This window comes from Rhea pennata, chromosome 1 (genome assembly GCF_028389875.1).
Source record: "Rhea pennata isolate bPtePen1 chromosome 1, bPtePen1.pri, whole genome shotgun sequence".
Classification (NCBI taxonomy): Eukaryota; Metazoa; Chordata; class Aves; order Rheiformes; family Rheidae; genus Rhea; species Rhea pennata.
Window position 1 is genome coordinate 82,082,739 of NC_084663.1, and position 13,422 is coordinate 82,096,160.

The 13,422-nt window shown below is 39.2% G+C and overlaps 1 protein-coding gene across 1 annotated transcript in view; it reads left to right on the forward strand.

Moving 5' to 3' along the window:
- Nucleotides 1-4,147: 4,147 nt before the first annotated feature.
- VWF (von Willebrand factor) overlaps nucleotides 4,148-13,422 on the forward strand; it is a 138,305-nt gene continuing 129,030 nt past the window's right edge. The window contains exons 1-5 of the mRNA XM_062593145.1: nucleotides 4,148-4,270; nucleotides 5,651-5,705; nucleotides 6,235-6,393; nucleotides 8,047-8,149; nucleotides 8,237-8,445. Of these exons, the coding sequence (XP_062449129.1) occupies nucleotides 4,241-4,270; nucleotides 5,651-5,705; nucleotides 6,235-6,393; nucleotides 8,047-8,149; nucleotides 8,237-8,445 (556 nt within the window). The 5' untranslated portion in view covers nucleotides 4,148-4,240. The remainder of the gene's footprint in view (nucleotides 4,271-5,650; nucleotides 5,706-6,234; nucleotides 6,394-8,046; nucleotides 8,150-8,236; nucleotides 8,446-13,422) is intronic.

Genomic DNA, 13,422 nt, shown 5'->3' on the forward strand with positions numbered 1-13,422 from the left:
CCAACCTGCACTTCTCCAGCCAGTCCCTCTCTGTTGGTTAGGGCAAGGTCCAGCAGGACACCCTTCCTCGCAGGCTCCTCCACCACTTGTGACAAGAAGTTATCATCGATGCTCTGCAGGAGCCTCCTGGACTGTTTGTGCCTTGCTTTGTAGTCCCACCAGCAGATGTCAGGGTGGTTGAAGTCTCCCAAGAGAACCAGGGCCTGTGATCATGAGGCTCCTTCTAGCTGTCTGTAGAAGGCCTCATCAACTTCCTCTTCCTGGTCAGGTGGCCTGTAGTAGACACCCACAACAGTGTCCCCTGTGTTAGCCTGCCCTTTGATCTTCACCCATGAGCTCTTGATTGCCTTCTCCTCCATCCCTAGGCAGAGCTCGATGCATTCCAGTTGCTCTCTCACATAAAGAACAACTGCACTACCTCACCTTCCTGGCCTGTCTTTCCTAAGAAGCATGTAGCCATCCATGGCAATATTCCAGTCATGCGAGCTATCCCACTATGTCTCTGTAATTGCAATGGGATCATGGCCCTGTGACTGCACACAGCTCTCTAGTTCCTCCTTTCTGTTCTCCATGCTCTGTGCATTGGTGTACAGGCATTTCAGAGAGGCAGTCATGCCTGCAGGTTTCCCAGGAAGGGTGTAAGGGGGTCCCCCATAGCCACATTCCAAACGCACATCCCCAGCTGCATGTACCCATTGGAGGCCCCCCAGCCCGAGTTGTGTTTTATTGACTACCCTCTCTCTATGACACCCCTCCTCCTCCTTCCTACCTAGTTTAAAGCCCTCTTTACCAGGCTGGCCAACCTGTTGGCAAAGACACATGTGCCCTGCTTGGTGAGGTGAATCCCATCTCTCCCCACCAGTTGCTGATCTTCAAACCATGTCCTATGATCATAGACTCCAAAACCCTATTGCCAACACCAGCGACATAACCAGTTGTTGACTTGGAAAATTTTCCTACTCCTCCTCCCATGCTCAGAAAGGTATGAATTACTGATAGACCGAAAGATGCACTGAAGCACACTCAGCTCACTGATATGGAACAGATGGCAATGTTTAGTTTTCCAAACTGACTTTCTGGTCACCTCAAGAGTTATATATTCTGCTGTTTGTTGCTGAAATTTATTTTGGATCCTGGTGGTTAATTTTATGGAAACATACTTTGCCCAGTATAGAGTACTTCAGCTCAATGTGCTTACGGCAGGTCAGAATCATGGTGAATTCTTCAGATTAGTTGGCTCAAAAGGCTCAAAATCTGTGTTGACCTCCTAGACTGGATTATTCCCCTCTTAATACACAATTTTAGAAAAAAAGAGAAAGGTTATTTAAACTATTTGGGATTAATTATATACTTTCTTTAAGTTAAATGAATTCTTCCTGTGGCAGATAAGTTTGGATCTTTTCAACAGTCTTAAAGTGACTATTCCTGTGTTGCTTCTATTGCCTTATCTAATTTGCTGGTTGCTAAGTGCAGAATCTAAATTCACTAGGCTTTAAGGGATCACTTTCGCTACTTAGGTCCTATATGTTTCATCACTATTCCTGCGCTTACTTACAATGTAAGTTTCAAAATACAAGCACTTTGCCTACATAATTGCCTGTATTACAAATCTGATGACAAATATGGCATGATGTTAAATGTCTTAATACATAGTATTATATAAATACTAGTACATATCTGACTTGTTTGAGTACTGTGCAACAATGAAATAAAAAGTAGTTTTATCTACAATTTTTCTCAAAATCCTCTCATGTGACAGAAACTGGCTATATGGGGCTTTCCAGCGACAGTATGTAGTGTTTTATATTTCCTCCTGTGTCTCAGGTGTATTATTTTTAAAATTACATGTCAGATCTGCACAAACATCACTGGGTTTTATACTTGAACAATGTACAATATCAGCCAGTAAACATGCTCTTTAATTACAATTTCCCCTTTTGGCATAAAACTGAGCCAGGAGAGGAAAAAAAGGAAGTTTGTTCTTTGTGTGTCTTGCTCAATTAATTTTCTTTATATCCTCCAAGGTCTGTGTCTAAGACACTTAAGAGGTGTCATGATGTCTAGCTTATCTGAACCATCTATTAAATGCTGGCAGTAGGAGTCATAAAACGAACACTGGCGTAAACCAAGGCTCTGATTATGCAGGTAAAAGTGTGTGATGTTTTCAGGTTCAACAGAAGTGCGGTAATCTGCCTGCATGCTGTCTGCTGCTCTCCAAAGCAACTTCCAACACTTTCAGACTTTTCTATTCTTTACTCTCTCTCTCTAAATGATGTTCTAGATTATGTTTTTCTGTGTATAAAGACACAAAAACTAGTAAAGGACAACCTCAGCCACCACACTAAAAACTTTTTTTTTTTTTTTTTTTTTTTTTTTTTAAAGAATATTTGAAGGGAATGGCATTCTATCTTCTGTAGGTGCCAAACAAAAAACAGTGAATCAAAGCTCCATTTGAATTTGCTAGGGAAGTGACCAAATGAAGAGGTTTATGCAAGGCTTAGGCACTGTAAGGGTTAAATCTAGAAGGAGAATGTCATGGTGATAGGAAATCTTATTCCTCATGTCACAAATAATATTCAGGAAGCATCTCCCATTAATGAAAAATTTCAGGAATATCTCCCTGTCATCACTAAAGCCCGAAATCTCAAAGGCATCTAGGACCTGCTAAGATTTGGCAGCTGGACACAAGAGAGAAGAGTGGATCCTAGTCAACACTGTTCCTCTTCCTTCATACAAAAGCAAAAAAGAGGAGTGAAACTAAGAGAAAAAAAAAGGGCATCTTGCCTGTTTTGTGTGATCACTTGCCATGTTTGTGCCTGTTACTCAGATACAACCTCAGCCTTCAATACCGTATCACATGGAGGATTTTTAGTCCTTCTCTGTAACAGTAATGTCAGGTTTCAACCATCTAGTTGTGAAATCCTAGTCTACAGATTTCAACAGGATCAAAATCCCTGCTTTTACCTTTATCTTATGGTTCCCTGCTTTTTCTGTTGTATCTGGCCATACCTCCTTACATGTCTTTGGCATTTCTGCCAAATAAACAATTTTAAAAGACTCAACTTGCATATTTTTTCCTTTTTAAAGGCAGAGGAGCACTTTGGGCAGAAGCTAAGGATATAACACTGGCATTTTATTAAAGCAGTAGGAATTGGTAGGAGCCCATCCTGGAAGGATGTCTGTGGAAGTACAACAAAGGCCATAGTTGCAGTATGCAACAGGTTTCTGCACACAAGTGACTTTTTCGTGCATGTTCTCTGGAAACTACTCAGATTCTTGCTGGTGTGGGCCTAGTATTTCTGTGGATGTGGTCAGCGGCAGACCCTACTGCTGCTGGAGGAAACACAAGAGCATCTGACTGACAAAGTATTCGTTCTAAAACACTGCTCTTCGGCTTTTCACATGGAAAGAGACAATTTGCTCTCTATTTCTTTATTTATGTTAATTGGTAGCTGTAACAGAGCCTTTCAATGTGCAGGTCAGGAAGAATTCATACAAGATAAATAAGAATGACTGACAAGTTTTAAAACTTCTTGAACTAAGAAGATTAATCACCTAAATTGTCTCAAAAATATTCCATCACTGTGCTTCAAGGATCAACCTAATCATCCCTATAGATCATAAAGGAAAATTTCTGGAGGAAGAAATGTTCATACCATAATGTCTTTGTATTTATATGCTGCGCTTTTGGTTTTATAAGAACTGTGTGCAGGGAGCACACTCACTTTATTCTCAGAATTGCTTGTGTGCAAGACATGCCTTTCCTTTCCTAGCTCTGTATTTTTTCCCCCATTTTCCTATAAAGCAATTGTGGCAGGATGAAATACTGCATAGCTCTGTGGTCTCTGAGGCATGTAGCATCCTTGTTCCTCTTTAACAATGCTCTTTCAAATAAATATGCCACCTATTGGCTCAGCCAGTGGGATTTCTCACACGTACACATGCAAAATATATTTCAAAGACTTATTTGTCATGTAAGTTTTTAGTACTGTTTCCTTTCATTGTAACTTTTTGGCAATTAAGGCGACTGATTTATACGATAGCTGTTCAAACTATTGTCTTGAGAATTAGACGGATATGACGTTGACTCTTTATCTTTCCTTTTAAGTGAACAAGAGTTCCTGGCTTGTAGAAAAACAAGAAATTTCAGACCAAATCCTTTCCAGTCTTGTCTGCTGAAAGAACATTGGAACGATGGCGTTATAGACTGAAGCTGGCAACTGGAGGAGCTTTTTTTTCCATGTGCCATTGGAATCTCACACAAAGGAAGGTATATTCATTTATATTTAAACCAATGATAAAATTATACATAGTTATGTACTGGCAGATCTTACTGACTTCATTCTCATTTGTTGGTGAGATGTTCTGTATTAGAATCGGGGAAAACTTGAAAGGGACAGTTTAGGACAGAAAGGGCAATGGGAAGGAGAAAGAAAAGATTTATATGTATATATATGTGTGTGTGTATATATATATATATATATACACACACACATACATATAATCATTATATATATATATATATGTATATGTATTTTTAATCTTTGCCTATTTTTAAAGTCAAGGAATTAAAAAACAAAAAACAATATCAAATTCAGTCACAGTAATGCAGTACAATTACCAAAAATACACCAGTAAGTGTGTAATCTTAGAATAATGCCTATAGTTTTCTTTATTATTATTTTGTAGTCACACTTCTATGCTGTTACCATTTCTTAGCTCTCTTACAGGATTAGTAGCCTTATGTCAGGTAGGCATCAGCAGCATTATATTAGACTCACTTTTTAAATAGATCTTTCTTTTCCTTTCTTTTGTAAATAAGGCAAATTCTGCTTTCATTTATATAGCTGTGAATGGGACCTATGCTACAGACATCAAAAAGAAGCAGAGTTTGTGTCTGTGAAACGTATTCAGGTCTCTAACTGGAAGGTTCTTCTAAGTAAAGATGTGTCTGATCTCCTGGAATTAATATATTGAAGTATGATATGTTCGGGAGTCTGTAGTGGCTTATATGATTACTGAAATTAGCTTGCCTATGTAGAGCTCCCTATAGCTTTCATCTATTAACTGCTAATCTCTTGCCACAGAATGCCTCCATAGTTCACCATCTACGTGTCACTCATATCATACTATCATTTTTAAAGGCCTGGCAATACAGAAGATAGTTTATAGACCACAAAATCTTTGTATTCTTTCCCTCCTTGGACATTAGGGAAGGACACAAATCTTACACTGCAGACGTGGATTGTAATACGGCCACGCTGGATGATCCAGTCTGAATGGTTTGCTTATTCATATTGAGCTGTCTTATAAATAACACTGTATATTGAAGGATTTTGTATGTGCATTGTATTGACTCGTGTATATTGGAACACATATGTATGCTGGGTTGCATTTCCTGCAGAGGTAGCCTATATTTGCTTACCATGAGAATTGAAAATGGGAACAAAGAATAGCTTATCTCCTAAAATACTTGCTTTTAAGAGGTATGGCTGGGTTGCTGTGAAAGTCCATGAGGATAATAGCTTTCTGAAATATAGTAGAACCTCAAAAATAACTAAAATATAACTTTAAAAAGATAGAAAATGGTGACTTGACCATTAAGAATATTCTTAAGAATATTATAATCTCTATCTTTTGATTTTAACAGATGTTCCTCTACACAGAGCTGCTAACAAAGCTACTGCTTGCCAGTGTAATATCAGGTAGGAAAGCACATCTATTTCCAAATGCCTAGGAGCCATAACATATTTTCATTATATCTTCTGTAAGATTTTTTTTATCTTCACCTGTCTAATCCTGCAGTCCTGGTTCAGTGCTGGAGACATTGCTAAGGTTACCCGTTTTGGCTCTTTACCTTGCAATATGCATTGTGTTGAAATCACAAAGACTCATTGAACTCGGTGAGGCTTGACTGAACAAACTATGGAGCTTCTGTTCTGCCCTATTGATTTTAATAGGATTCAAACAGGCACAAATGTATGAATGTGTGGCACTCCTTAAAGGGTCAGGACTGAAATTAGTCATGCAAAGATTAGGTTAGTAGAAATAAAGGGAAAAATCCATTTCACTCATGCATATAATAAAAATCTATGTTTGATTCTACTGACTGTCATGTTAGATAAAGAGTATGCCTAGAAGCTAGAGCTGAAGTTCTAGGACATTCCAGCAGATAAATTCCCGAACTACAGAATTATTGTTCTCTTTTGCAAGTTATGTTATGTTTTGATGCAGGATCATCAGCTGCTTTGCTTTTGGAATCACCAGCTTCCCGTTGCAGCCTTTTTGGGAATGATCACATCAAAACTTTTGATGGTTCGTTCTACAACTTTGCTGGGGACTGCAGTTACCTCCTTGCTGGGGATTGTCAGAAGCGCTCCTTCACACTCTTAGGTGAGTTTGAGCAAGATATCAGAAAGTAACAAACGCAAAATGCTGTAGATACATGTCATTACCCTGTTCTGGGTTCTGTTACTGAGAAGAAAAGACAGATAATGTTGCCAGAGAGGATGGACCATTGCATGAAAGGATCTTAAATTTTCTCTTAAAAGTAGGATTACTTCTGAGGAATTTCTGCCCCTTTTGTTTCTGTTGTCCCTTGATAATAAAGCTCATGTATAACTCAGCTGCCAAAGAACAGAGATTTTCTTGCTGGTTCTTCTAAAGAAGGAAAGTGAGCCCTTTTTTAATTTCAAATTTGCTAAGAGATTGCGCCTGTGAAAGCTGAGTACAGGAATAGGAGCCACACAACTCTGTTAAAACCGATTTTACCAGTATACTAAATCCCCTTGTTGAGAAAAATCCTATCCTGCAAAATGAAAAGCCGTTGGATCAGCATGTGCCCGTGAAGCCTTAGTCTTAGGGGTGGGTGACACATGATATGAGAACCAAAACTGTATGTTAGTCTCAAGCTAAGTCCTTTGGGTAGATATTCTTATATTCAGAGAACTGTTCTGTATTAATCAGTTCAAGCAGACTTTTTGCTGACTGTAAGTAGGCTGAAATAAATTGATCCCACTCTTCTGAGAAAGAATCTTATGTACTGATTTAAATAAATCATTTTCTTCCCCAGCTTAAGCAATTCAGTATAATTTTTGTACTGAGGAAAAACCATAGGCATATTTGAAGTGTGAACTGATTGCAGTATTTTGAGTGATCAGTTAATTAAAAATAATTAATTAAAAAATGAGCTGAGACTTTATGATTATATCAGACACACAAGCTTGGCATAATCTATTCTTGATTTCAATCTCAGTATGCATATGTGGGTTTGTTTTGTTTTTGGATACCTGGTTGTGAAGTACAATCTGCATTGCTAAGTAAAGTGCTAAGTAGCTTGGAGTAGTAATGTGGCACATTAAGCAAAGAGCTACTGTAAAGTCAAAACTTGACAATGCACAAAAACAGAGAAGGGACTCTATCCAAAACCCCACTCTCCTCTTCAAGAGCTCAAGGCGGTTGTCGCTATCTCTATGTGCTCCTTCTTTTGACAGATTAAGAATGTGTTTTACTGCAAAATCTTCTCCCACCTTAATCCCCCCCATCCTTTGGATAACCAATACTGGTGTCCACTCCTTAAAGAACAGCTGAAAGGATTACAGGACATATCAGGAATTAAGATATCAAGCTTAGTTCTTCTCTCAGTTCAACTGATTCAAATCCCTTGTTTTACCACAAGGTGTGTGTTGTTCTTGGAAGGAAGCTAGGAGGGAAAAGAGCAGGGAATAGGGCAGATTTTGGGGTATATCTCTTGTGGAAACTCTTCCAATATGCATTAAAGATCTCAGAATTCCTTGGCTAGAAACAGTAAATAGGAGGGTGTGAGTCCACAGCCTAGTGCTAGGTCATATGCCTGGGAGTGGGCAATACTATCTATGTTCTAGCCCTGATCTGGGGCAATCTGTGTGTTTCACATTAAACAGCTATGTGACTAAATACATGGAAGGCTCTTGAAAATGTTAGGTGATATTTTACAAGTTGTTCTCTTGAGTAATTGAATGCCACAAGTTTGTTCAGAACTAAGAATATTTGCTTTTGTCTCTTCAGGTGACTACCAGGATGGGGAAAAAAATGGTTTCTCTGTGTACCTTGGAGAATATTTCAATCTTCACTTCTCTTTAGATGGAACTGTGACTCAGGAAGACAAAAGGTACTTATTGAAACAATGAGCTTTCCATCAGAAAAAGCAATGTGTTTTATGTGCTGTGTTCTGAGAAGTTCTTATTTTTCTTCACAGGGTTTCCATGCCTTTTGCCTCCACTGGCATATTTGTAGAGAAGGAGGCAGGTTATTATAAAATATCGAGTGATGAGCATGGCTTTGTGGTGAAGATTGATATCAGTGGGAATATTCAGATACTCCTTCGAGAAAAATACTATAATAAGACCTGTGGGCTTTGTGGAAACTTTAATAAATTTGCTGAAGATGACTTCAGAACTCAGGAAGGTAAGATTAAGGCTAACTGCTTATGTGTTGTTGTATGCTCAGCACACCTTTCCTGGTGGGTAATTCAACAACAGCACAAAGATTTTGTTGAAGATACCTTTCAGGTATCTTATCTTGATGTGCTAAGAAGATGTTGTGTAAATAAGCTCTGTGATCTTCCTTTCTTCTTAAAGGGAATTACTGCCACATTTCATTCCTCAGCAAAACCCAGAACTCTGAATTTAACACTTTTCGAAACCTTGAATCTTGAAATATAAAGACGAAGCTGTTAGCTAAACAATGTACATGTATAGGCGGTAGTGGGGAGAGGGTTGAAAATGCTTAAGAAAAAGGATATGAATACTAGTTGATTCAACTTCTAATTTTTCATGTGTTAGACAAGTGGAAAAAAGAATAAATAGTTTTACAAGAGCAGAAATAGAACTCTTGGATGTTGCAGCTGGCAGATTTGTACATGGATTTGGCAGGGGATCCAGCTGTATAAAATGATCACCTTTTAATGACATTTCCCTGCCGAAAAGGGCTGCTGGTTTGGAGGTGCACTTAATATCATGGCAACTCCAAAGAGAGAGGACTAGTGAGGGACAAGACTGCTTCTGTTGATCTCTACATTATGTAGAGATCCTGTATAGCTGAAAACTAAAAGTTTTGGAAAAGCCTTGAATATGATTTTGAGGGACAGATTATGATCTGTGGTATTTCAGAGTCTTTTTTTTTAACTCTTAGGATTTACTTGAAGAGGAAAGTTTTAGAGTAAAATACATGAATTAATATATTAAATTAATAATGTAAAGTATTTATTAAAAATAAGTAATATATAAAATGGAAGGCAACTTGAAGGAGAGTCTACCAGTGCTCCAACAATGTGTCTTACTGACACTTGGGATTCATTGCATAGCTTCAGAGTATGTAAAAAATTGACTTAATAGTATCTTAAAGTGATTGATCAACCCCTCAGCAATATAAGTAAAATGAAATAAACTTAGCTCACAGAATTGCTTATCAGGGCTTGGAGACATTTATATCTGAATGTGTTGAGATCTGAGGTTTACACCTTTCTTTGTGACAGTAAACAGGAGTGAGGCTATTATAAACAGTAAGATCAAAACCTAATTGCCAGGTACCTGGACTTAGAGTAAGATTGGAGAAAAGTCAAGTTATCAATGTTCTCAATATCTGAGATGGTGGAATTCAGGATCTTGTGAGAAGGAAGCAGGGCAAAAAGTATGATCACAGCACTGGACTTCAGGAGAGCAAATTTCGGTTTCCTCAGGGACCTTCTTGGAAGAATCCCATGGGTTAGAGCCCTAGAAGGAAGAGGGGTCCCAGAGAGCTGGTTAATATTTAAGGATCACCTCCTCCAAGCTCAAGAGGGTGCATCTCAATGAGCAGGAAGTTGAGCAAAGAGAGCAGGAGACATGCATGGATGAACAAGGAGCTCCTGGCAAAACTCAAAGAGAAGAACAAAGTGCGCAGATGGAAGCAGGGACAGGCCACTTCGGAGCAATATAGGAATGTGATCCAAGTATGCACGGATGTGATGAGGAAGGACAAGGCCCATTTGGAATTTAGTCTGGTGAGGGATGTCAAGGACAGCAAGAAGGGCTGTCGAATTGAAATACATCAGTAGCAAAAGGAAGATTAGAGAAAATGTGGGCCTGCTGCTGAATGCGGTGGGGGCTCTGGTGACGATGGATAGAGAGAAGGCAGAGTTACCAAAAGCCTTCTTTGCTTCAGTCCTCACCGCTAAGAGCAGCCCTCAGGAATTCCAGAGCCTGGAAGGAAGAGGAGGATTGGGTTAGATATCGTTTAGGCAAACTTGACATCCACAGATCTATGGGCTCAGATGGGATGCACCTGTGGGTACTCAGGGAGCTGGCGGACATCATTGCTCAATCATCTTGGAAAGGTCGTGGAGAAGAGGAGAGGTGCGTGAGGACTGGAAGAAAGCCAGTGTCACTCCACTCTTCAAAAAGGGCAAGAAGGAGGACCCAGGGAACACAGGCCAGTCAGCCTCTTATACACTCTTATTATATCCATCCTCCTGGATGTCATCTCTAAGCACATGAAGGACAAGAAGGTGATCAGGAGTAGTCAGCATGGATTCACCAAAGGGAAATGAAGCCATGAAGCAAAGAGTGCTTACTCTTAGTGTTCTTTTCCCGTGATATATTTATAGTTTTGTTCTATAGTCTGTAGAGTTGTATGACACTTATGACTCCTCGCTGTCATTTCATCTGGAGCAGAGAATTGATATGCCACTTGGAGGAGAGCACAAATCCCTCTGTATACTCTGTGATGTTCACTTATAGAGCTTCTAGAAGTCTAAGTGATGTGACTCAAGCTATGGCATCCTAGCAAATTAACATTTTACTGATAGGACCCAGCTCCTCCTGTTTTGAAGGTAACAGTCTTAGGTAGTAGTAGCTATTGAAGCTCCAAAGAGGAAAAAAGAAAAAAGAAAGAAAGATGTCTTAAGATAATTTGTATTTCAGCACTAGGCAGGCACATACTGTATTAGAAGATTGTTAGAAGATGGGGTATGGAGTTGCTTGCACAGACATAGTTAATTACTAAACCAGTTCATCCTCTAGAGAAGTGCTTATGTCCTGTTAAGACTTACAGGCAGGACTGGATGTTTTGTACATGGTTGCTTGTCTATTAGGTACAGCAGTAGAAGCAAGCTAGTTGCCTCTTGAGAGTTTCTTTCAGGGCACAATATTGTTCTGTAGTTGTAAACATAACTAAAATATCAAAAGAAAGTTCTCAGAAGCTTTTCACTCTTTTTCTTCCAGATCCTAATGAAGTAGTTAATTTCTCCTCTGCTTTTTCCTGCCATTTAAGTTCTAGTGCTTTATAGTGATCCTATGTATGTTTCCAGGCCTTGCTAATTGAGCAGGCTGCACTTTCTGACATCACCACACACTTCTAACTAGTTGCCAGCCTTTGCTCGTATCAGAAATATGAAGCTAAATTCTTTCTTGGTGCTCAGATATCTGTTTGGCAGCCCTCAGCCCACCACATTCAAGTATCTCATGATGATTGTCAGCATTTTACAATTAGGGATCCAAAGCACAGGCTAGAACAAATGATTTTCATAATACAATAGAGGAAATTTGACACAAAGCAGACTGATCCAAAATCTCCTTAGGGCATGCACATACGAGCAAACAGCCAAAAGAACATAAGCTTGCTGCATATTAGTGGGTTCAAGTGCATGCTGTCCTCTTGCAGTTAATGTAAGAGGGTCCAATGAGAGAGGATCCAGCACAAGCTCATGTATCTTATATGTGTGCCTGTACCTTCAGTCTATGGCTGATATTCTTATATTTAAGCTGTTTTACGATGGTATTTATTGTATTACAGACTTGCATATCTGGGTCTGATTAAAGCTTATTTGTGCAAAGTAACTTATTCAAGTCAAACACAAGTATAATCCATCATTTTAGTATTTGTTCACGTAACAAAATTAGTGTTACAAAAAAACCCCAGATGAATCCAGCATCCCATTATACTTTTTCTGGTACCAACAGAAAACATTTTTCTGGGAATCTGTCTCCAAATTATAAATACATTAGTGATAAAACAACACCCATGACTACTTCTTAGGTAAAGACCTGAGCTTGCTCTGTCTGAATCTGCAATTGTCAAGTAGTGTATTTTAGCCTTTTAAGCTGCTGAAGCTCAGAATTTATGATGCCACTGGAGAGTGTCTGTTTTTATCTGCTTAACTTATACAGTGTCAGTGAAAGAAAAATACAGTGTTTCAAGTAATGTTTTCTTTCCATAAGCAGTATAAATGCATATGAAGGAATATATAACTTTTCTTTGTGGAGTACTTTTTATCAGAAGCTTTTAAAGCGTGTTCCAAACTCACAGTGATGGTGCTGCAGATGATATATACTACTTTCAGTGACTACACAAATAAAAAGAAGTTTTGAGTCATTCAGAAATCAAAATTTTGAGTTCATTTTTAGGAATAAGAGTAATTTGATTTTAGACAAGTTGAAGGCTTTTGTTTGGGCTAAATAAATAATCTAATTTTCTTTCTTTTATTTTAATTTAAAAGCAAAGAGAATACCTTCACAAGGGAATCTAGCTGTGACTGATTTGCAGTCAGAACAGATGAAGAGAGCTTGCTTCATACCTCTGTTTACTATATCTTAGAGAGCCCTGATTTTCTGGAAAAAGTGAACATGATCAGTCTGAAAATCAGATGAGAACACATAGCTATTCTGACCTAAAGAAAAGAAAAAAAAGGAGGAGGGAGAAGAAAAGGAAAAGGAAAAAAGTATTACCAAAACATTTCAGTGTGTATTCATCAAAATAGACAAAGATACAAGGGCAGCAATTAGTGTGCAAAAGTCATAGTCCAATAAACAGCATCTGTGATGAGACTCTCAAAGTCCTTGCTGCTGCTGTGCTAGTTGGTGAGTGCACCTCTCCTAAGGGCCTGCTGCTGTATAGGGTGGGGGCTCTGGAATTCTTGAGGGCTGCCTTTAGTAGTAAAGACAAGTAACTCTGCCTTCTCTGCTTCAGTCTTCACTGCTAAAGGCAGCCCTCAAGAATCCTAGAGCCTGGAGATGAGAGAGAGAGTCTGGAGAACAGAAGACTTTCAATTGGTCAAGGAGGATCAGGTTAGAGATCATTTAGACAAACTTGACATCCATCGGCGCTGATGGGATGCACCCACAAGTACTGAGGGAGCTGGCAGATGTTATTGCTAGGCCACTCTCCATCATCTTTGAAAGATCCTCGAGAACTGGAGTCCTCAGTGCCTGAGGCCTGGAAGAAAGCCAGTGTCACTCCAGTCTTCAAAAAGGGCAAGAAGGAGGACCCAGGCAACTACAGGCCAGTCAGCCTCACCTCCATCCCCAGAAAGTTGATGGAGCAGCTCCTCCTGGGTGTCATCTCCAGACATATGGAGGAAAAGAAGGTGATCGGGAGTAGTCAGCATGGATTCACCAAGGGGAAATC